Below are 24,844 nucleotides of genomic sequence, written 5' to 3'. Positions count from 1 at the left end.
ATAGATTTTAGGAAGCACTTAAGCAGTACCAGTGGTTGAACACCTCATTTGTAAAATGGCTCTCCAGTATATAGGCCATTCCCTGCTTGAGGAAGTGACTGTGTGCTGAACATTTGACCTGCACTGATTTGTGATTGGCTATGTGATTTGTGATTCTGGCTTAGCATCTGCCCCCGTTAGCACTTTGCTGCTGTATTATGTAGACATTTAGGATGAAGCTTGCCAGCCTTTGCTGGAGAATTGTCCAGAATCGTCTTTGCTCTGGTCCTGCTTTTAAAAGCATAGTAAACCATTGTGTCTTCTTGGTAAGTGCTGACCCATCAACTTTTTTTGCAGTCCATTAGTCAAGGGTGGTGCATGGTGTGTTCGCTGACTTCATAGTCAGCTTCACACCAGGAGCTCCATCCAGTAGCTTGCAGGACGCGCGTGCAACAGCCCAGCCCTTCGCCACCCCTGCCCCTGCTTCCACAGCTGGGATGCATGACCACTTAAATAGGCTCAGCCACCTTGGTCTGCTGCACACCCCTCACTCGCTGCGTGCCACTGGCTGGCCGACAGGGGAGGTGGAGGGAGGGCAGGTAGGTGCCTGATCTGGGGTCAGGCCGAGGAAACGCGGGGGCCCTGGCGCAGAACTGTGATTAAGCTCCTCCCACTCCTGACTTTGCCAACATGCTTGCATGAGGTATATGATGTCATTGAGAGGAAGTGTCAGGCTATTGCATGGCTGAGTGCTTGGAGCTGACAGACGCTTCACACCCAACACTCACCTGCACACAGGTAAACCTGAGAAACTGAGGGCGAGAGCTGCATGAGGAGGGGTGCAGATATTTACGTGGATTGGACTTCTGACCTCCATGTGACACGTGGTACCCGCAGTATGCTTATGTTCTGAAACCCTAGCTTTAAATTACAGAGTTTGCCGAGGTGCCTGACATAGACCAAACCTTCACAACACAGCTGTGTTTAAAAAAAGATAATTAGTCATGGAACAAACGGAGGATCATTCGAGTTTACCCATGTTATTAGAAGGGTCTGGCCTGGAGATATATTCATGACAGTAGAGGAGCAACTGACATGCTGACTCCTTCACCATTTGCTGGGAAAGGCTGTAATCAGAATTGGCTGAGTGTAGCTCTTGATAGGGTTAGTGAGAGACTGGAGTACGGTGTAAAGCAGGAAGACCTCCCTGCAGCACTGCTCAGACACACCAGCTGATGTTTGGTGCAGCAAATCTCCAAAACCAGTGTAAGCCTGAGCACCTGTGCTTGAATGATGTTTCATAATAGTGTTGTAGTTTGAAGTTCATTGTGACTTGTTCAGTATGTTTTTGTTTTTTTGCTTTGTCATTCTCTCCTTTGACTTGCTTATTAGGTATATAGACCTGGCTCTTGTAAAGCTGCTTTGAGACTGTAGCTGTTAACAGCACTATGACTAAAACTGAACTGAACTGAATTAAATTTTCAGTAGTGGGCTCCTGGCATGTACAGGTGTTTTAGTTTGTTTCTGTGTTGAAGGCATGTGGCTGGTGGCTGTACTCATTTGTTTTGTAGTGTTTTATTTCTGTCAGAATATGCACTGTTGAGTTATAAATCAGATTTCAATTTCAATTCATACTAGCACATGCCAATTAGATAAGTGCTCCTTGTGGAGTGAAAATTAATCCCTGGGACAAACAGCAAAGCCTGGCTTCACTGTTTTAACTGATTTATTGTTATAATGAATGTAGAAATGTTCTACATTTATCAGTTCTGCTGATTGAATATGTGTACTTGCATCAGTTGGACCGGGTGATACAGGTCATTGTTTGTCTCATTAAGCACCTTCCGTGAGAACACACACACACACACACACACACACACACACACACACACACACAAACCATGTTGAGAGCTTTGTTCTGTTTGATTTACCAAGGACAAAGCAGCTGTATCAAACCTTCTGTCAGTTGCTGTGAAGAGGGCTGATAACAAATTCTTTTATTTTCTCTCCTTCTCTTTCCATGTCTCTGACTCCCCCTCTTTCTAGAGTAAAGAAATAACCTTTCAGCTGCAGGAGGATCTGATGAAAGTCCTCAATGAGCTCTACACGGTGAGTGTTACGATAGCTTCCACCACTGTCTCACTACTAACCTGCTTGTCACAACCGCCCGTGCTCTGCATCTGTTTCTAAGAACACATACTTGCCATTCAGACGTTTATAGTTGGCAAGGCAACAGTCCACGTAAGCCAGCAGATGAGATCATACTCCTTTCTGCGTAGGGATGGCCGTGATGACCGCCAGCCTTACCTGCCCCTCTCAACAGAGCTGGTGTGGTCTTAGGACCCAGCTGGCTCTAACCCCAGGCTATGAGCAGCTATGAGCATTAATAACTGCATCCCTCTCTGCACCATAAAAAGACATGTATCTCTGTCCCTCTCTCCCTACCAGATGCGCTTGCATGCTAACGTTCTTATAAGGCACTTGTGCACAGACGAACAGGCCCCCGTGTTTGTTGGCCTGTAACGTTGACAGCTGTACAATTACGTGATGCTGGCTTATTATTCCGGCAACGCTCAGACGTCCGTGTCCCTCCCTGAGTGCTGGCTTTAAGGAATCCAAGCCCAGCCTTTTGTTTATACGCCACTTGACTGTAATTCACTGTTAAATGAGCGCCATAATTTGAAAGGATCCATTTACCTGCGGTTGCAGCTTACACCGCAGCCATTGGGCTGCACTCTACCGCCTCTGTATCTGACCCAGCTCACAGACGTCCACAGTCAAGTAATGCGCAGCAATAAATCAGTATCACGGCTGTTGAGCAGAGCAGATAAAGTGCTTCCTGTGACCTTGTAGCTTTGGATATTGTTCCTCTGGCCTTGAATGGCCCGCCTGTGTTGTCACCATAGACGTGTTGCCTTGGTGTACGGGCTTTGTTTCCTTCACTCTCAGGGACTTCATAATTTTCCTTCACATGAGGCCGTTCTGCTCAGTTATCTTAACTGCCGGTGGAAGATTGCAAGAACACTGCAGCACCTCAGTTGTTACATGGAAGCTTCCTTCATGTTGTGCTTCTTTGAGTGCATTGCTTGCATTACTATTGCTTTTGCAGTCATTTTGGAGGGCCTTGGTTTTCGAGTAGCGTGACATCTCCTCTTTGACCTGTCTTAACCTTTTGGAAAGGAAGCACTCCCCTGGGGCTGTTGCATCAGAAACCCTTCCCCCTCAATTCAGGCACAGCCACAGCTAGTTAAATAACAGGTCTTGCCATCGCTAAAATTGGTCATTCTAAAATGAGAAATATAAACACAGTTCCAGTACAGTAAGTGGAGAGTGAGGCACAAGGTTTGGTCAGCCACCATGTTTCCAATTACACAGCTCTGGACAAGAGAGGCAGTAAAGATGTCTGCTGTAGATGTCTACTGAGCGGGTTTGTTTTGATGGCCCTTTTATAGGTAGGCTGTGTTTTGAGTCTGCTTGAGGGTTTAGTGTAGCATGTATTATGATTATGGTGATTCGGTGCAGTGGTTTTGACACGGCCTGACCCTCTCTGACCCTTCACTGCTCTTGGGTCAATACCTTTATGGAGACAGAGCAGAAGACCTGAAAGCTCATCAACACAGCCAACGTTAAACTTAATATTTAATCTAAACTAAGTTAAAAATCTTTGACATTTCTCGCCTTCAGCCTTTTCAGATAATTTTTCAGGTTCTTTTGTCCTGTAATATATTCCCCATACTCTTAGCTTTCATAAAATGTTTTTTATTATTTTTAAAGCGTCATTATGGCAATTAAACACACCGTCTGTCTGAATGCCTGTCACATATCATTCTTGGTTCCATTTAAAGCTACTTACATTGGCATAATTAACTTCTTGATACCTGCTTCATACTCTCTGAGTCATATCCTAATGCATGTTATTGAAGTCATTCTAGCATTGCTAATAGCCCACTAACAATAACAATGACTCACACAGTAGGAAACAGCTTTGGGAGCACATTGTGACTATGACCATATGGCTTTGTATGTGTGGGATCTCCCTTCATCCCTGAGATCCTGAAGGCAGTATCATCAGTCAGATTGGTGACATGTTGCCTCTTCTCTGCTTGAGATGCCTGGGGTGATGGCATGGCTGAGAGGGAAATGAGGAGTCCCTCTGTGGCTCGTTAGGGATATACTGTTTCTCATATGGCTGGAGGGGGAAATAGGAATGAAATGGGAATATCAGTCTGTGTATGGTTACAGTAACTCTACACTGTATAGTAATTCTATGCATGGCATTTCTCTCATCCCCCCCGCCCCCCCCCCCCCCCCCCCCCCCCCCCCCCCCCCCCCCAAGCTGACTGTGATGGCACTTGAAGGTCAGGCAAACATGTGGTTTGGTGATCTTCAAGGAGTGTTTAAGAATGTAAGCTGTCATACACACGCTCGCACTCATACAAACATGCCTGCAGCTGTAGAGGCAGGACAGTTAAAAGTGTGAGAAGTGCACCGTCAAATACGCATCAGCTCGAAGGCAATAAATTGTGGCACTCGAGTGTGGATGACCTGGCTTAAACTTTGACCTCTGACTCCCACCCCTCACCCTCTCAAGGTGATGAAAACCTACCACATGTACCACACGGAGAGCATCAGTGCGGAGAGCAAGCTGAAGGAGTTTGAGAGACAGGAGGAACGGCAGGGCATCCGCTCTGGAGACCCCGTGCTCAGCATGCGATCCGAGGACAAGCACCAGAGGCGCAGCTCTGTAAAGAAGATTGAGAAGATGAAGGAGAAGGTACTGGTCGCCAGCACGCCTCACTCCAGACTTCCCCACGCTCTCCTGGGGGCTCATCTGGCCTTGGCTTCCCCCACTCTGATTGGCCCAATCCCTGTTGAGGATGACCTCAACAGGGATTGGGCCAATAAGGTTTAGAGAACTTTAGAATTTAGAACTGTATAAATATCCTCACACTATACAGTTTGAACATCATATAGCAGTATTTAGAGGATACATCAAAACCAAAACCGCCTCAGTGCTTAGTTGATACATTTTTTTTTAACCCTTTAGTAATAACAAATTTTTTTCTCTTACCACAACTAAATATATGAATGCTATTCATGTTCTTCTCGTCTCCTTCGTTGATGTCACTGAGGCTAGACTTGTTTTAGATGGCAGGCCTTGTCCTCCACAAAACCAGCGTTTCAGTGAGAAGGCAATGCTTCAAGCTGGCCTGCATTCCCTTAGACCCTGTGACTAATGGCTGTATAGCCCTGGCAAGAAGTGTGCTTTTATTTCTTTCTTTGACTCCTCCTGGAATGCGGGACTGTGGACTAGTGAAAATATGGAAGTCACGGTCTATTACTCAGTCCAATGCCGTTCCATGACTAAGTCACTATTACCGCTGGGTGGTGAGAAAACCCAGGAAACAGCAACACACCAGAATAGTACCGGAATAGTATCAGAAAATATTTGTTAACGTTTTGATGTCTTACTTCTGACTCCTGGTTTGTTGTATTTCCTGAAGGAACCATCCGCCAGTTACCTTGGTCCAGAACTGAAAGCATGCAGTATGCAGGACTTTGCTTAATATGCACTTTTCCAATCTATGTGTTCTCTCTCTGTTTTTCTCGCCCATCAGAGGCAGGCCAAGTACTCTGAAAACAAGCTGAAATCGATCAAAGCTCGGAATGAGTATCTGCTGACGCTGGAAGCCACTAATTCTTCTGTCTTCAAATATTATATTCATGACCTGTCTGACTTAATAGATGTAAGTACTGAGCCAGTGCAACCATTGTAACGTCTACATTAAAACGTGCTGTGCTTGACATGTAGAGCAGTTTAAAATAGAGCTCCAGAAAGAACAGCCATGTGGCTGCTGTTTTTACTGCAGCCAGCTGGGGTAAATCTACATCTGTTTGTTTTCCTTTTGCATTCACTTTGATCCCAGTATATGCTTCAGAGCTGTGTCAGGCTGTTTAAAACTGAAGCTCATAATACTTTCACTTGCACTTTCATACACAGCAAAAGGAGTCTTCACAAACATTTCACATGAAATTGCATTTTGTTTAAGGTTCTCTTCCTCAGAGAGCAGTACAGACCTGTTATTGAAAGGCAGTCCCCGGAGGCTTTGGAGATTTTAATATGTGTGCTGGGAAGGAGTGATGAGTTTAACAGTGTCTCTGTGAAATGAGTCGAGGGAGAGGGGAGAGAGTTCAAATTCAGGGAACAAGTGACACTCACTTCCCAAGAAAGAAGCAGTGAGGTTGCAGTACTGTGGGTGGACAGTGCTAAGAATCGCATACACTCCATATTGCTTCTGTGATTTTGATCTTCTTCTTATTATCATCCACAGGCCTTTTAGAAGGGCTGTAATTACAATTCTGTGACATGCTCAGTTATAAAACTAATAAATACTTTATAGTTGTCTGCAAAGTATTCGTGCATGACGATTTTTAATTTTTTTTTGTCTGTGTGGACAGAAAATGTCTGTCCTTTAAACCCAATTTTTGTGAATTACTTGAGCTTCTCTTTTAGGTCACATGAGACCCCGTCGAACATTTTCCTGGCACTGTTTCTCTCTATTCCCAGTACTGCAGCCTGAGACCCAACTGGCCAAATCAGTTATTTATAATCCAAGCATTGGTCAAATATTATTTTTCACCTGCAAAGCAAATGCGTCCCTGTGGGAGTCTGAGAGGAAGTAGCGCTTTTGGGTGACACGTTTGCATTCGGCTTTCAGGCCATGGCAGTGTGACCTTGCTTCGATGCCTAGCAGTGGTCGGTCAAACGCCCCCCAGCCCCCAACTCCACCTGGCCAGCCAGAACCAAGCTCTGCTTGGCCCGTTCACTTCGGATGCCTCTAGGATATTGCTGCTTTGCCTGAGAGGGAGAGCGAGGGGGGAGAGTAAAGGGGAGGGAAAGTAAGAAGGTGGGAGATACTTAAAAGGAGAGGGAAGATTAAATTCAGCCATCAGGCCTGAGGGGAAGTGTCTGCATGACTCAACTGCCTGTTCCACTGAAAGCATGTGCTGCTAAACCACATCAGCAGGCTGATCTCAGTCTTGTACATGCACACGCGCACAAACACATACACGCACACGGATGCCACACACATGCATGAGTGCACACAAACTCCCTCCAGTGTAATCGGTGACACAATCAGTTTAAACAAGATATAAGCACAAAGCCTATTATTATAACTCTAATGAGCAAATTTAACTCAGAATAAAAATATGTAACCTGTCACTGACAAAAAAACTTAATGGGGTGCTGGTCGTGATACTCGGACAGGCTTTTTAATTCCTGTCATGTTACTCAGTGTAAGTGCACTTGTGTCTTTCTTGGTTTCAGTCCCGATTGCAGTGGCTTGCTCTGGGTCTTCAGGATTCTGCTCTGCCTGAATCAGAGACAAAATATGATGAATATTGCCTCCCAGGCCAGACCAGTGTGTCTGTAGACCAATCACCCTTCAAGGCCAAGTGAAGTCTGTGCATGCAGTGTAGATCTCTCACCCAGGATGAAGTCATCTGATGCTGGGTTAAAGGCAGGGACCTGATTACTGTCAAGGCCACTAAGACTGAGTCATACAGCCCTGCTTGGCGCATACCTAATGCTTTAAAAATGTCCGCTAGCTGTGCCCAAACTTGCGTTGATAATTCAGATGTGGTGGGGGGATGCTAGTGCTTCAATTTATAGAGCCATATACCTTGTGATGACAGTGGAGTGCAAATTATGTTATGGAGTGTTATGGAGACTTTTTGTGTACTAAATGCACAATAAGTTCCCAGGTAATTAGCACGTTTGAAATGTGAATGCTGTTTGAGTACAGTGTGTGCGCATGTGCATGTGTGTGCGCATGTGTGTGTGTGTGTGTGTGTGTGTGTGTGTGTGTGTGTGTGTGTGTGTGTGTGTGTGTGTGTGTGTGTGTGTGTGTAACTGAATGTCTGATGTCGCTTCTGGTTTATTCTATGCCATGTGTGTGTGGAATGAGCAGTGCTGTGATCTGGGCTACCACGCCTCCCTGAACCGGGCCCTTCGGACCTACCTCTCAGCCGAATACAACCTGGAGACTTCGCGTCATGAGGGGCTGGACATAATTGAGAATGCAGTGGACAGCTTGGATCCTCGCAGTGACCGCCAGCGCTTCATGGAGATGTACCCCACTGCCTTCTGCCCTCCAGCCAAATTTGAGTTCCAGCCACACATGGGAGATGAGGTTGGAAGCTCTATCTCTCACTCATGCATATTCAAATGTGCACACACACATTGTATGAAACACCTAAGGCTGGTTTTTGTGTATTACACAGTCCTGTTTATACTTCATATACTGGAAAATGCTGTAAATGAGCATACTTTCATATGGCACACCATAATAACAGCCCTTTTACCTTAAACAAGCCTACAGATTTTAAAATCACAGTAACCAAAGCATCTCCCTTAGGGTTATAAGACACTGAAAAGGTTTTTAAATGATTAAATTCAGTGTTGTGCTTTTCTTAAACTCTGGCGACACAGTGAGGAAAAAGTTATGTTAGTGAGAAGCTAGAGTAGGCATGGTTACACTTTTCCAGTTTCAATATAGAATACACAGAGCCACATTCGCACAGAGAGCTGAGAACGAGTCGCACTGTACTTCTATCCTAAGGGTGTGTACTTGTTTATTGCAATTCTGTTATATTTTTCCTTCCTAATTGGCCATTGATACCATGCCTGTTCATGTTTACAACCAACTGGTCTATGGTGGTAGAGTACTTGAGCGGCAGTAGAGAATGAGTAGCATCAGATTGGATTAAGTAAGTGTTTTTAGTAGGTGCCTCTTGTCCTTTCACGACAAGCAGCCCTGCAGCCAGCAGCACCAGGACTCGTTCAGATGGGCTTGAAGCCCTACTGCTTCCAGGCATAAGGGCTGGGCTCGCTAGCCAGAGCAGGGGATGCTGGCCTTCCTCCAAGCAGGACACTGATGTGTCTATCTCTCTCTCTCTATCTATCTATCTCTCTCCGTCTCTCTCTCTCCCCCTCCCCAGGTGTGTCAGATCACGGCCCAGCCCCCCGTGCAAGCCGAGCTGGTGCTCCGCCTCCAGCAGCTACAGTCCCGCCTGGCCACACTGAACATCGAGAATGAGGAGGTGAGCCAGGCAGAAAGCCTCTCCTTCCCCATGCTTGGAAAACAGTTCTATTCTATAACATTAGCACCTAGCAACACCACTGGCCTCGGCTCTGTGCATGATGTGCACTGCATGCCCTTGCATTACCGAGCTTTCGTGGAGATACCAGAAGCGAAGGCACACGCAATAGCTTCCTGTTGCGTTAGGCCGAGGCAGCATTGCACTAGATTTCTCTGCCTAATTGAGCACTAATTGAACATGTGGCTTAGGAGGGCTTGGCAGAGGTTGGTTGTGTAACTATAGAGTTTCTGCAGTCCTCTGATGCCCAGCTCTCTCTCCTCCACTCTCATCCCCAAACATTGCCTGGAAGTTCTTCTATTCCCACACCGTTACCGGGAGCTCGTCTCAGGAGCGGCTGCCTTCTTATCACCTGCCATGCCACGTTTCCAGGCGCCTGCTGAAAATCCAGTAGGCCTCTGCCTGGTTGTTACAGGCGAGCGCCTGCTGCTCTCTCCTCTGTTCTTCGTCACTCCATCCCTCCGCTCACTGTTCCTTCAGTGTTGTCTCTCTGCACCTTTGTGGGAATGGTGAATGTGATGGAGCGTATGCATTCTTGCATATATTTGTGGTGTATTGGCAAACACACACACATAGAAGGCTGCGTCATCCCCCTGCTGCTGTGTGCCTAGGAGGCTGTTCACTGCGGATTCTGTCTCACCTGTTTCTGAGAGCTTCATGACATTAGGATCCTGGCAGCCTCTTCCAGGATGGGCCTTTGAAATGTTTTGCTTTGAAGGACTGGTGGCCTGAGCTGGTGTCAGCGTTTACGTGTTGACCAGGGCTTCGTGCAGGATGAAAAGCACAAAGGGCTGACTGCAGACTAGTGTAGCAATAGCCCAGAGGGACATGGCTTAAGAGCTGGGCATGTCCTGGGGTGCTGACATGGCTGAGGGGAGTCTCCACAGTCGAGATTTCCTTTCTTCTGCTCACAGTGCTGTCAGTACTGGTGGAAAAGCTTCGACAGCCAGGGGACGCGTATACCGTGCATCCCTGACACAGGGCAAGGTCTTCCCCTGCCCCGACACTGTTGCTGTTCAGTTGAGTTGGGGTGCAGCTGTTTCCTAAAGGCCACACTGCACTACAAAGCTCATGAAGAGACAGAGGGTGAATGCTTTAATGGATTTACTGACTCCATGACTCTGAATCCATCACACACATGGGCAAAGAAAGCACTGAGGACTCTATCATTTCAGCTTCTTTCTGAAGTCATTCTTTATCCCCTACAGAGCTAATAATTTGATAAGATACACATAGTGTTTGCTAGAGACCTCAATGAGAGTGAAGATTTTCCACATCTTTTCCATTTCTTTCTTTCTTTCTCCTCGTTTTACCACTTGCTTTTCTGTTACTTGGTCTCACCCTCTCACTCTTCATTTTTCTAGAAGTTCTTCTTGTGCCTTATGCGGAGTCCACTCCGGCCCCCTGCCGCGGAGGGAAGTATCTGTTTGTTTTGTGGAGATAAACCTCGGGGAGGCACATCAAAGCCAGGCAGCTGAGTGCACTGCACGCATAGCCGTGTGAAACATCTGATTGCTGATAGCTCGTCTAACGGGCCGCCTTCTGCTGTTTAACATCCCATCCCAGCCATGCTGAAGGAGTGCTCACTGATCTGGTTGGCCTAGGGGCTTCAGCTCCCACATCAAATGAACTTACGGGAGAAAAGAACAGAAATAAAAGCCCATGTGTAAATGGTGCAATCTAGATGCCCGCAGAGGTAACTGGTATTTTAATGAATAATAGATCAAATCTAATGTTTTTTAAGCTGGGAGAGTTTCTCTCTTCGGTGATCATTACAGTTCTTGTGAATAAGTAGGCACTGTTTTACACACACACACACACACACACACACACACACACACACACACACACAAAAAAAAAACCCTGAATGAAGTGTGTCAAACATGAAAACACTATTAAAGTTAATGACAGTTAAAGTTGTTTTCACACAGACTTCAAACTCATGCCAGGGCTTCTTCATTCTTCATATCAATGTTTTTTGTCCCCTAATGGATTTGCATGAGAAACACTGCCAGAGGCTCCACACTTAGAGATGTAATTGATGGAGTTTGAACTCCTTCTTATCTAACAGCACCTCTTCGAGGTCCTTTAATTTGACACTGCTCTACTTTTTCCTTGTGCAGTTCTGCCTGCTGTGACTTGCTGAAGTTTGGCTCTCTGTGTTGGGAGGTCTGAGGCATGCCTGGCCTCCCTTTGACTTCCCCATGCACATCCATCCAAAATGTGTACATTTACAGGTGTGGTAACTATGGTGGAGCCTACTACTGAAACTGCACTACCCAGAGGTGAAAGGAACAGCATTTTTCCTTTGTGGTTGGCTTTCTGTTCAGGTTGAAACAAAAGAGACTGAGTCATGCAGCCTAATGGTAGCTGGAGAAAACACAGCAATGTTTGAGATGGGACAAAGCTACTGGTTGCAGTTAGTCATCTACCATTTTGAGGTCACCTGCCATTGATTGGTGCAGGAGGAGGAGGCTTTACGGCAAGGCTTAGCCTGACCCGCCCAAGTTAATGAGTATGAGCCCACTGTACCAGTATACAGTTATATAAGCTATGGTCTTATATTGGCAGAAAAATGGTAATGCCCATAAGTGATGGTAATGACCACGGAGGTTACTTAGTCTCTCTCTCTTTCTGTGTGTGTATGTGTGTGTGTAATGTGTGTGTGTGTATCCTTGAGAGCTTGGATTTTATTAGTTTTCCCCTGAGACAAGAAAGGCTTGTAAGGCATATGAGCTTGATAGAGCTTGATTTTAATACTATTTATATACACTGAATGGCCTCTTTTTATTAGTGACACCTGCCCTTTCATGATTGGAGTTTCCTTGTATGGAAATTAGACATGGGACCCCGCAGTGCAGCATAAAATCAGACGATCAAGTTTTCCGGGGATCAGCTTCAATGTGAATTCATAGTAGAATGGGAAAATCGGGCAATCTGAGCAAGTTCGAACAAGATAATCAGTGCTGGACTAGCCAGGGCCAGTATGTCAAAAACCTTGTGGCATTTTCTTGTGCAATGGTGTTGAAAGTATACTGAGAATGGTGTGATCGAGGATAAACATTCAGTGAAAGGGGATCCTTTCCAAACAACTCTTCGATGAAAGGGTTCAGGGTAGGATGTCAACAATCGCTCTGATGAACATGTGGTGCACAGTCAAGCAAATTGTAGCCAAATACAAAGCTGGTGCGCGAATGTACAACACATCTTTTCTTAGCACCAACAGGCTAAGACAGTAGACAACCAATTCAAGAGCCATTGCTGTTTAAGGGTAAAAGTGGGCAAACAACTGCATAAATTGGATTACTGATTCATCACCTGGTCAGATAAATCCAGATTTATTTTGCACCATGTTGATGGGAGGGTCAGAATTTGGCACAAGGAGCATGAATAAGCCCTTCCTGTGAGGTGTCAACAGTTCAGGCTGGTGGAGGTGGAATAGTGAGGTGGGGAGTGTTTTCTTCACACACCCTGGATACCACATCCTCTGATACCTCTATTTGGGCATTTGGACAGTAGGCCTTACCTCTACATTGTGACCGACCAAGTTCGACTCATAGCAGCTGTTTACCCTTTGGCAAAAGGGCACTTTCAGCAGGACAATGCACCATGCCCCAAGGGTCATATACAGTGAGTATAGCGAGTTTTCCTTGCTTCTCTGGCCTTCACAGTCCCCAGATCTTAATCCTATAGAGCATCTCTGCTGAGATAGAATGAGCTGTGCAGAGAATGTCAGTACCTCCATCTAATTTGCGGCAACCGTGAGATGCTATCATTTCTGCATGAGCCAAGATTCCTACAAAGCGATTTCAACAGTGGAATCTATGCAATTATGAATTACTGTGGTTCTGAAAGCCAAAGAGGTCCAGTGTGCTAACTGATGTGTGTCTCTAATGAAGTGGCCATTCTGTGTGTGTGTGTGTGTGTGTGTGTGTGTGTGTGTGTGTGTGTGTGTGTGTGTGTGTATCAGATTTTTTTTTCTCTCTCCTGGGTCAGGAAATACCACGTTACTATTGAGCATGCCATTCTTGCTTCTCGCTTCTCTCTCTCCCTCTCTCTCTCTCTTTCATTCTCCACATATCCCTCCTTCACCCTCATCCTTTGGTTATGAGCATGTGCGTCCCTACCTCCTTATTTTTTTGTTTTTTTGCATTTGAACAGCACAAGCTTGTGTTGGTGAACCCAGACCTAGTTTGATGCCTGACATGCTCAAACCTGCACTGTCCTCTATGGCTCCACATGGATTTCTAATTGTCTAACTAAGCTGAATCTTGGGCTGCTTGTAGGTCAAGAAGACCTCTGAGGCCACACTGACCACCATACAGGACATGGTGACTATTGAGGATTATGATGTCTCCGAGTGTTTCCATCACAGCCGCTCCACAGAGTCAGTCAAGTCCACTGTGTCTGAGACATACCTGAGCAAACCCAGCATTGCCAAGAGACGCGCCAACCAACAGGAGACAGAGCAGTTCTACTTCATGGTGAGAACTAATTCCCTCATCCAATTAGAGCTCAGTTTATTAGTCAGCTGACCAAGACAATGATCATTAAACTCAAAGCTGTTTCCAACTGTCACTCAGAATTTGCCACTTGGAGGAGTTTGGAGAGTAAAGCTGAGAGACTGTGTTAAACGACAGGGCTTGTTGGTCCCTTGTCTTTCTTCACCCCATGATATTGCTGGCTAATGTCTCCATCCAGTCAACAGCCTAATTCCAGTGGTGTCATGCTGCTCTTCCTCTGGTGTCTCTGCAGAAATTCCGTGAGTTTCTAGAGGGCAGCAATCTCATTGCCAAACTCCAGGCAAAGCATGACTTACTGAAGAGAGCCCTAGGAGAAGGTAACCATCAGACATACTGCAACTGATGAATTCTGCACGTGCTTATATCTTGTGGTTTTCGAATGAACATTTTATGCATTTTGAGTGACGCCAAACACTAATCACAACACTACTCCATGGCTGGACCACGTGAGCTCTGTAGCTGGACTGCATGAGCTCTGTGCAGCCCATGCATAAACGGTCTTGAAGTTGTCAATCAGACTAAGGGGCAAAATTTCCCAAGCAATGCCAGGTGCATTGGGAGATAGACGTTTAAGACCTGCCAGTTTAAAAGCTCCAGAGAGGGGCAAAAATGGTAGTTTGAAAAGTTTTTGATGTGTGTTAACAAGCCTTAAATGTCGAATGTGTGTGTGCCCAAAACTGAAGCAGATGGTTGCCTGCATATGCTTTACTGAGCATGTGCATGGGCCACTGCAGAGGCTCTGACAACTGAGTCATCCTATCACAGCACTGACATCTCTTCGTTCTCTCTCTCTCTCTCTCTCTCTCTCTCTCTCTCTCTCTCTCTCTCTCTCTCTCTCTCTCTCTCTCTCTCTCTCTTCTCCCTCCCACTGTCTACCCCTGTCTAGGGCACCGAGCAGAGTACATGACCACAAGGTAAAACTCATTCTCTACCCTGTTCAAGCTTTTAAGGCTAGTCTTTTCAAGAACAGATTAACAGTAGGTCAGAGATCAGGTGAGGCTGTGTTGGGAAAACACAGTTTTTCAGAAGACCTGCTGTCTGCTTCTCAGTCGAAAGCTCTACATCGTTTTTCATTAGCATTATTGACTTCCACTTCCTTGGAAATCTAAAAAAGCACCCTAAAAAGTTTAGTATTTGTGTGGATTTATGTTGTTGTTGTTTTTGTTGTTCAGTAATGGCCCAAAGTGGCAGGCTGAAGCAGTATTTTGCTCTCCAGGGTGCAACCTTTCTGCACTGCGCCAACAGAGCTTTTTAGATTTAATTTCACTCAGAACTAGAGAAAGCCTGCAGGACACTCTTTGCAAGTGGATCAAAGTGCTCTCTGCCTGAGGCAGGGAGAGTGTAGCTCTGTTGTTTTACACGTGGAAGGTGACCCAAAGAAATGGCTCTAATGGCGCTGGCTGGATGGCATTCACACAAGAGAAATAGTTTCTCCTTCGATGCACTCTCGAGTTGCCTTTGTGCTGCCAGTGTCCAGGAAGCACTGCCAGATCTAGTCTCTTTCAGTCACTGTAGAATACATTCAAGTGAAAGCCATGGGGAATCATCAATTAAGCTCTGAGAGAAAGGTTTAACAGCAGATGTTAGCAGATAATACAGATAACTTGGGTTAGGGTGCTTTGTAGTGTTTTGCGCTTGGGTATTGGCACCACTTTTTGGTAGGATACAGCAATATTCTGGCGTTCTGGACAAATTCTGACATCAATGAAAATCCAATATAAATGGGACCCATCAATGCCCCCAGCCACATGACACCTCAGCAATGAGCACCCATGCCTAGGGCCTCGTTAGCGCACATGACGCCTCTCACCGGTCACCACTCCCACACTCCCAGCGGGTTAGTGTGGCCATGGCCATGATGTCGCATGGCAATCAGGTGTATGCCCACATGCAGCAGGCTGAGCTGGGTTGCCTCCACCCTGGCAAGCCCTCCCACGCATGCCCAGCTCTCTTTAAGGGCCAGGAGATGAGGGCCCTCCTCTGTTTGGCTCATGGTGGTGCTTTCTGAATCTAGCTGCAGAACTGAGTCCTGTCAGTGGCAGCTCTTTAGGGAGTCAGCAGACAAATTACATGCTACCACATAGTGTGTTCAGAGTAGAAACATATGCTAGAATAAATAATGTTTTGCTAATAAATGTCCATATGCTTTTTTTGTGTGTGAAACTTTTATGAAGAAAGTAAGAAAGTATTAAAAGCAAAGTAAATGACACTCCATGTATGTGACCCTCTCTCCATGTGTTAGGCCTCCAAATCTTCCACCTAAACCATTTGGCACAAGGAGGTCCAGACCTCGGTCGCTTTTTAACGTTAAGCTATTTAATGGCAATTTGGAGGCCTTTATTAAGGTACTACGTGTAGCAGTTGCAGTAATATGTTTGCCTACTCTCTGTGTCCTACTGTGCCCCAGGCATCCTGCTTTATCCTCACCTTTTCCTGAGATCATTATGGTCTGGCCATTTGGTCTATGAACGCAGAGTCTTGAAACCCAGGAGCAACATGGGGCTGTGTGTGGCTGTGTGTGTGTGTGGCTGTGTGTGTGTGTGTGTGTGTGTGTGTGTGTGTGTGTGTGTGTATGTTTGTGTGTGTGGTGAAAGGTCAGGTCTGCCCCCCTGTGTTTTTCTTTTGGAAGACTGACTCTGCTAGTGCCTTTGGCAGACTGATGATAGCTTCATAGGCTGCTATTGGTGGCTTGTAGTGCTGGGACAAAATAACTCGGATTTTGCTTCTTTCTGTCTCCTCCTTCCTCCCTGTTCTTGCTTACTCTTCTGTGCTTGTAGCCGTGGACGGCGGAACTCTCATACCAGGCATCAGGTAGAGACTCTGTCATGCTCTGATTGGCTCATGCTGCCTGTTTGTCTCAACCAATCCCATTGCCTTGCCCTGCCCCTTAACGTTTCCTCTGTGTGTGCATGTGCATGTGCATGAGGTTTTACAGACCCAGATATGCCTTGCTCATTTTACTTTAATATGAGCAGTTAAGCAGTAGCATAGGTTTTTGCTTTCCAGTTCCTAAGGTCTTACAGTTTAAATATGTATGAGAGTTTTGTTATTAATATTTATAATTTGATTTGATCTTTTTTCATGCTAATCATGCTATTTATTATTACATTTTAGTTACATAAGAAGCATCAGTGAGCAGCGTCCCATATTCACTAGGTCCCTGTGAGCGTCATATTAAAATAAAACCAGTCACACTGTTCCTCTACTGCTCAGAGCATTCAGAGCTGCAGCCTAGGCCATCTAGGTCAGAGCTGTAAAAATCTCACTACAGTTAGAGCAAAGGTGTCATTTAAAAATCAGTGGAAGACCCCTGAGTATTTCTGCCTGTTCCAGGCCAGAATGCTATGGATGAGGAGCTGGGAGTCTGATGCTTGGCCCAGGGGCTACGCTTGACCAGTACACCGGCCTCACACTCCCTGGGCTGAAAGCAGATCACAGCATTATTAAAAGCATGTAAGGGAGAGACTGGCCAAGCCTAGAACAAACAGGCCTGGCTTTGCCAAGAGGCAATCCGATCATGATGCTCCTGCAGTTCGAGGGGGTGAGCAACAGTAGTGCCCAGCTGGGTAAAGGACGTGGCGGTGGACACTGTGTTTCTGCTTGTTAGTACAACTGCTGTGTCATTGGGTTGTGTAGCCCAAGCTATTAAATATGATTAAATATGACTCATTAGATATGTCTAGGAATAAAATAGACACATTAGAATGAAAGCTTGATTTTGAGCTTAAATGATTTTTCTCTGGGTCTGTAATCCCTCTGCCTTATGTAGTGTTCTCTCAACTAATAAGTGTCAAAATGCACAGCATGTGTTATGGTTTAAGGGGAATGCAAACTGTCGCAAACTGTTTCTAACATGATCTAAAAAATAATAATGCTCTAAAATATAATAACAATGCTAAAATATAATAATGATGCTAAAATCAAAGTAATGTTATACTTTAGTGAGTGTTCAGACACTTCACCCGTGGACTTCTTTTTTTGCAGGACTCTGGGCAAGCTATCCCACGTGTGGTAGAAAGCTGCATTCGATTCATCAATCTTTACGGTAAGCTGTACTCCAGTTCAACTCTTACTGTGTCTTTTTGCACCCACACAACGTACATGGCACAAGCTCTGGCCCCAGAGCAGCTCTGAGGGGAATCTGATCATAGTGCTCCTGTTCTGGTGTCTCTCTTGGTGACGGTCCTAAGCTCACTGCCACCTGTCCTTTCTCCAGGCCAGCTGGCTCTCGGCTCCAGGTTGAGGGCTAGCCAGTGCTCACCCTCCCCTGCTGGGGCATGGGACAAACCTCTTAGATCTGAAGGCCTGTGTGTACCACAGAAATAAGGATCCCACATAGGCCTTTTCTGTTGCATGCATGGTTGTAAAGAGTTGATGCTCCATGTGTGGCCAGACCTGCAAATGAGATGAAGGAGATGATGTGACTAATCTCAGAAAACCTGGACTGCGTTGCTTATTAAACGCTAATCCAGGCCTTAGCAGCCTCTCTCTGCCTCAATGATGATCTTTGATTTGCAAGCGGGAGCTCTTCTAACGTGAATAAGAGGCCTTTTCACATCACATTTCACGCTCCCTCCCGTGAATCAGCTCACTGAACGGACATATATACTCAACTAGGCACGAGTACTCACTTTTCTCTCATCTCTCTTGCTCTCTGTCTATCTCTTTCTGTTTCTTTCTCTCTATTAATTTCTCTTTCTCTCTCTCTCTCTTTCTCTCGCCACAGGCCTCCAGCATCAAGGCATATTCCGTGTCTCAGGATCTCAAGTTGAAGTCAATGACATTAAGAACTCATTCGAGAGAGGTGGGTGGTAAAGTGTCGCCCACGTGTCGAGTTTTCCACCAGCTTACATGGCACGTGAAGCGCCAACTCTTCCAGCAAAGTAATAAATTGCTTCCTTAAGCGCCCATACCTGCTGCTGCCACTACACTGGTGTTGTCTGCTTTCTGGACCATCCACCAGGTGTTCTGGGTTCTATTAACATGCATTATTGTATGTACCAATAGCAGTCGCCTTTGTTTTTTCCATTTCTGCTTGTGACAGTATGAAAAGGGAATGTCATTCTTCCGTGGTAGATTATGTACTTGATCAGCACCGCACAGCACCAGTGGTTATGTTTTGGGGCTGTTTATCTCAGTATAAACAATCTGAGTGGAGAGTAATGTATCATATTAAAACCTGTTGTGTCTCCTAGGTAACGACCCTCTGACGGACGACGAGAGCAACCATGACATTAACTCAGTGGCAGGTGTTCTCAAACTGTATTTCCGGGGTCTGGAGAACCCCCTCTTCCCAAAGGAGAGGTTTAATGACCTCATCTCCTGTGTCAGTAAGTGCATACATTTCACCCTGCAGGTTTACATGGCTACGAAACTTAAAGGTGAAGCTCATGAGACATGCGTGAGACATAAGTAATTTAGGCATAAGTTTGACAATTTGTTGATCAATCCCTGCTTACTTACTCATTGTTCACTATGTTTTTGTGTGCTTCCGTTACGGCTTGCTTACATGTGTTATAAAGGCTTATTCATTCCTGGTCATCAGTCTTTGTGCTGTGCTGGTGCTCTCATTCTAAAGGCCTCCAGTAAATAAAGAGCAGGCAGTCATTAGCTCTTCACCCTGGCCATAACAGTGGTTGCCTTCACTGTCGTTGTGAAGCACTCCACTGCTCCAGGCTAACACTTGCAGCTTCACACACACAGTGCTCTGTGCAGCATCAGCTAGGCTTTGTGCTGGCGTGAATAGCACATTGTCAGGTTGCTCAATTGGAAGGACATAGTGATTGCTGTACATCAGTGGGATCAGGGAGGGTTTTATGCTCTGCTGATTGATTTCAGCATTAGTGTAATGGAAACTGTGTTGCAGAATGGGACATCACTGGACAAAGAGGGAGAGAGTTAATGGCTACTGTTGTGCGTGTGCGTGTGCGTGTGTGTGTGTGTGTGTGTGTGTGTGTGTGTGTGTGTGAGACTAAGAGAAATATATGGGTTGGTGTGTGCGTGTCTGGGTTTGTGACAGGCACGTGGGTCCAACTGGGGAAGCCGGTCAGTGTAACTGATGGAAATGTCTTAGACTTTTCATTCCCCCACTTGCATCCCCTCATAGGCTCAACTTGCAAGCACTGTTACTATGGCCACTGGGGATCATCTGAGCTACAGTGGCAGATATGTATGGATCACCGTGTGTGGGTGGGTGCACACGTGTGCCTGTGGCTATGTGTGTTCATGCTTTTGGGCAAAGGTTGTGCCACTATTCTCTGTCTGACAAGTACTGAACTATCAGACAGGATCAGAGCTGAATGTTGTGGCTCTTTTTGCCTTACACCTGTAGCACAGATTAGAGTGGCAGCAGGAGAGGAGGCTGGAAAGGGCAAATGCAGAGCAAACAGTGTACAGGAACACCCAGAGTAACACCCCATGCACTGAAGAGCTGTTCGTAGATATTTGGGGACCCAGTTGACTTGAAAACTCAAAGCTGCAGTAAAAAATTAAGTTCATTAAGTTTCCTGCCTCGCCTCATTCCCTGCTCTGTTAATCAGCTTTATTAATGCCATAGGGGAGCTGTGGGTGCAGTCGCTGGTATAATTAGAAACAATACCTCTGACTCGCTTAAATAAATATTCAGCTTCCTTTAAAGAGCATTTGGCTCTAGTGCTTGGCTACTCCAGTGACTGGACCCTGAGATAAAAAGACTATAACTTAGTGCTTGGTGTTGCATGATGATGGTGTTACTACATCTGTGCACCTCTCCAGTATGTGAAGAAATTGCATATGTGCACAGCATGAATGTGTGAACGGCTGTTTACCAGTTGTGATTTGAAAGCAGTAATGTGGTAATCTCAAGCAACAATGAGCCTGAATCCACCCCTCCCCTTTTAGACTGGAAAAGGAAATAACATGTCTCTGAAATGATGACCACTCTCCAATGTTTTTTGTGAAAAAGTAGTTTTTTACATGCATGTTAATTGGAACCAGTCAGGATGAATTCTACCCAATCCCACAGTAAAACTGGCACATTCTGACCCCGCTTTTATCTGCAGAACTCTGGAAGGGAGCAGAACTCTTTTATGCTTAGACTGCAGTGTTGGGTCCATGTTAGCTGCGACGTAAACCCCAGTCTTAAATCAGGGCCAGAGCAGGCCAGCAGTGGACACGCTGAGATGGAGCAGGTGTAGTGAGAGATGCAGCATGCGCAAGCATGGAACACTGCACAAGGATGGGTCAACCATATCACCTGCGCTGCACGACAGGACAGAGGGACAGACAGTGACTGGTACTGGAGCGTGCATTTTGTCTGAATGCGGTATATAGCACTTCAGTGTCGGGTGGATTCATGCACGTTTCCATGCATTCCATCAAACCTGACTCGGCTGCCAAATGCTGTAGCCAGTCTCAGCACTACAGACGTACAAAGCCGAAGAGTTTTGGGCTGAGCTCAGAATTGTTTCACTGGATTTCGTAGATCTGATTACTCTAAATGTACAAGTGCCAAGATAATTTCTTGTTTTCGCTGCATCAGTTGAAATTCTTATGTGTGACAGGTATGACTGATGATTCATGTAACACCTCCATGTTTTGAGGTCTCCTGATCAGGAATGGAAAGAGCTGCCACACTCTCTGCTTTTACGCGTCACACCAAGCAGTGTGAGCCAGAAAATCCAAAGCTGCTTCTTATGAGTCAGGGTGGATCTCAGATGCAGACTTCCCTAAAGCCTCAAACTCCGCTTCTCTGCTGGGATTTCATGCTTGTTCTTTGTCAGCTCTTCAACTTCAAACAGCTTGTCTAGACTGTGCAGTGTGTGACATGTTCTTAGTGTCTCGAACTTTCTCTTTCTTTCTCCTCTCTTTGTTCTGTCTTATTTGTCTCCCAGGAATAGATAACCTGTATGAGAGAGCCCTGTATATTCGGAAGATCCTTCTGACAGTTCCCAGATCTGTACTCGTGGTCATGCGCTACCTGTTTGCTTTCCTCAACCAGTAAGTTGAAACATATGCACATGACGTGAGATGCTCCACACGCGTACGCACACCACACACACCACACACATACACACACATACACACACACACACACACACATCTATATATAGCTCTGAAAATACTGCATAAAAGACTCCACACAGTGACAGACTTTCAGAAAAATCCTTATTGCCACTCCCTTGCATAGAGGCTCTTATAGTAACAACCAGCGTAAAGGGCTGAGTGAAACGGTGCAGTGCGGCAGGTGGAGGACCCCAGCTAGGTGGCACTGGCTGCTGTGGAGTTGGTGGTACTGACTGCTGTGGCTCACACACACACAGTGCTAGCCTCGTCTGCCCAGTCGGTATGGGTCCGATCAATTCAGGTATTCATGCAATCAAATTAAAATGTAGAGAAAGACAACATCCTTAGGGTAGGCTGTATTGTCTTTTCAGTCAAACTAGTTGGTGATTACCACAGACACTGCAGGCTTCAGTGTAAGCTAAATTAAACCAAACAGGAGTAGAAAACAGCACAGTGGGGGGAATGAACATATATGTGAATTTAGATGGTGATTCTCTCTCTCTCTGTCTGTCTGTCAGTATAATTTGTGCATCACTGTGCCCTGGCTCTTGCAGTCTCTCCCAGTACAGTGACGAGAACATGATGGACCCCTACAACCTGGCCATCTGCTTTGGCCCCACCCTCATGCCCACCCCTGACACCCAGGACCAGGTGACCTGTCAGGCCCACGTTAATGAGGTCATCAAGACCATCATCATCCACCACGAGACCATCTTCCCTGATGCCAAGGAGCTGGACGGGCCTGTGTATGAGAAGTGCATGGCTGGGGGAGACTACTGGTGAGACATGGCTTAGCAGCTGAGCCACGACTGGGCTGGCCCACTGCTTTTGTGTTTGCCTGGTCTTACTGGGACTAGCGAGAAAGGAGATTAGAGCCCATAGCTGTCAGAGGGTGGCGCTTGGGCCTTGGTTGTACTATTAAAGTCATGGGCAGTGCCTGGAAGAATAAAGGACCTGTCTGACCTTGAGCCCAGTTCCTTAGTAAATTTGTGGCTTTGCTGTAAGCTGTCTACAGGACTTAGATCCAAAATTTATCAAGGGGAATAGAGTGTGCAGTTGCTGCTGATAAAGCAAGCTAACATAGGCTCAACTATAGATTACCGATTAGCAGCCCCCTTTATATGTTCTATAGTAATTTGCCTGGAACGTGCAATCCTAAGGTCAGCTGTTAGACACTCAGACAATGTTTAAGTATTTCTCAGTGCTGTGGGAATTTAGCAGTAGGCTCAGAGCCAAAGGCCTTATTATGCCTAGATTGAGAAAGCTAGGTGTGCGTGTGCATGTGCGTGTGTGTATGTATGTGCATGTGTGTGTGCATGCATGTGTAGAGTACTTGGGCTGGTTCTGGAATCAGTGTGGGTAATTAGAAGAAATGATGAGGTGTCTACAGTAAGCGCTTTTGACAGGACAGGAAGCTTTTATTGTGAGTGGTTCAGATGTCTGCCTCCAATAGGTGAGACACACTGAAACGATCATGAAAATTACAGTCATTAAGGTAAGGTAAGCTTGCCAACAAAGAGATGGTAATTCCTCTCTGTGCTGCTTAAGGAGAAGTACAGGAAAGGACTAAAGTCTTCTGCCAGCGTGCACGCGCACACACATATACACACACACACGCGCGTGCGCACACACACACACACACACACACACACACACCAAACTTATCCTTCTTTCCTGCTTTCCTACCTGCATGCATACAGCTGTGGGTGGTTGGTGGGTTATGTGTATGTGTGTGAGACAGAGAGAAAGAGAGATAGACACAGAGATTGTGTGTGTGTGTTTAGGTGTAAGTGTGGGTGTGCCTGTGTGTGAGCGGGAGAGAAGTCCATTACTCTGTCATCTCATAAAAACACCCCACCTCTGTTCTCAGCAATGCTTCATCTTTCACCTGAAGCAAGTCTCCTATGTCTCCTTGCATCTGTCCTTGAGATGTCTAGTGCTCACACACACGCATACACAAACCAGACTTATCCTTCCTGTTTTCCCTATATCTCTCCCCCTCCCCCTGTGCACACATGCGTACACACACACACACACAAACTCATTCACACTCACTCACGGATATGCATGTAACATGTACACTGATTTGTCATAATTTTCCTAATAGCATAGTGTGCAGGCAGTGTTTAGTTGGAAATGGTGCAATTATGTATCATTGGTAATCAGGTGGGATGTAAGGGGCATTAATGCCAGAGTTCATGACCAAATAGCACTGCAGAGAGCATCACAATCACCTTAACAGCACCCTGAATGCCTAGAAATGCCAAGAATATTAATGACAACCTTCCTCAAGCCCACAACTCATGCTTAAACTGTACATTTACTCAGTGGGAAATCATTTTCAACAGATGGCAAACAAAAACCAGTTAGAACTTTGATGCCCTTTACTATAAACCTCAGGCATCTGTAATCATAGTCTTTGCACCTGGTTGGGTAGTTCGAGCCATCCATTGTCCTATAGCTAGCTGCAGAAGGGCACTGAGGTTGATCATGGATCTGATGCTGTTTTTGCCATCCTAAGTGGAGGTCTCTCCAGTGATCTGAGTCTTAACCGCATGCTGATGTCTTCCCAGTGAGAGTCCCTTTAGTGAGCATGGCATTCTGGAGGAGGTGGACCAGGATGGAGGGGTTGAGACACACACCAGTGAGGATGGTAAGTTTGCTTTTAATGACCACTCAAGCAGTTGTCTGTTGGAGGCATTGACGGAGGCTAAGGTGTAGCTCCCAGTTTGTTGCTCATTCAAGCTGCATGCTGCTCCATGGCTGCAAGCTGATACCTTGCATCCCACGTGGTTGTGGAGACTTGATACAGTGCAGAATGCCTGTAGAGTGCCTGTGGAGTAGATTGTTCTTTTTCTCACTGTAATCTGACATATCCACTCCACTTGCTGAGAGGGATTCTGCAGGACTTATGTTTTTGTTTTGTGAGACAAAAGCATAAATTAAGATTCCGGGATCACGCCATTACGATCTTAGCTTTGAAACCAACTTTGTAGCTCTTCTTACCTCTGAAACTGTAAAGCACTCAAGGCTGTAATCGAGCTGACCTACATAGCTGAGTTCATGCTGCTACCTGTCTCATATGCTGTGATTCAGCAAAAATATCTGGTTTTGAATCTAAGGAGCCCACTACTACT

At 45.8% G+C, this 24,844-nt stretch overlaps 1 protein-coding gene across 4 annotated transcripts in view; it reads left to right on the top strand.

The window, feature by feature from the left end:
* Positions 1 to 24,844, top strand: part of srgap1a (SLIT-ROBO Rho GTPase activating protein 1a) — a 63,238-nt gene that overhangs the window by 26,537 nt on the left and 11,857 nt on the right. The window contains exons 4-19 of one of the 4 annotated variants that reach the window (XM_035525295.1): positions 2,026 to 2,088; positions 4,316 to 4,384; positions 4,571 to 4,753; positions 5,598 to 5,726; positions 7,953 to 8,174; positions 8,983 to 9,084; positions 13,428 to 13,625; positions 13,897 to 13,981; positions 14,551 to 14,578; positions 16,442 to 16,475; positions 17,649 to 17,709; positions 18,391 to 18,468; positions 18,860 to 18,994; positions 21,536 to 21,641; positions 22,262 to 22,486; positions 24,281 to 24,360. In XM_035525295.1, coding sequence (XP_035381188.1) covers positions 2,026 to 2,088; positions 4,316 to 4,384; positions 4,571 to 4,753; positions 5,598 to 5,726; positions 7,953 to 8,174; positions 8,983 to 9,084; positions 13,428 to 13,625; positions 13,897 to 13,981; positions 14,551 to 14,578; positions 16,442 to 16,475; positions 17,649 to 17,709; positions 18,391 to 18,468; positions 18,860 to 18,994; positions 21,536 to 21,641; positions 22,262 to 22,486; positions 24,281 to 24,360 — 1,798 coding nt within the window. Of the gene's footprint in view, positions 1 to 2,025; positions 2,089 to 4,315; positions 4,385 to 4,570; positions 4,754 to 5,597; positions 5,727 to 7,952; positions 8,175 to 8,982; positions 9,085 to 13,427; positions 13,626 to 13,896; positions 13,982 to 14,550; positions 14,579 to 15,906; positions 16,010 to 16,441; positions 16,476 to 17,648; positions 17,710 to 18,390; positions 18,469 to 18,859; positions 18,995 to 21,535; positions 21,642 to 22,261; positions 22,487 to 24,280; positions 24,361 to 24,844 lie in introns of all 4 variants that reach the window. The other 3 variants (XM_035525293.1, XM_027009682.2, XM_027009681.2) reach the window with 3 other exon arrangements.

The sequence above is a fragment of the Electrophorus electricus genome, chromosome 4 (genome assembly GCF_013358815.1).
Source record: "Electrophorus electricus isolate fEleEle1 chromosome 4, fEleEle1.pri, whole genome shotgun sequence".
In the NCBI taxonomy this organism is placed as follows: domain Eukaryota; kingdom Metazoa; phylum Chordata; class Actinopteri; order Gymnotiformes; family Gymnotidae; genus Electrophorus; species Electrophorus electricus.
The sequence above is the reverse complement of the archived record's forward strand: the minus strand, read 5'-3'. Positions and strand labels throughout refer to the sequence as shown.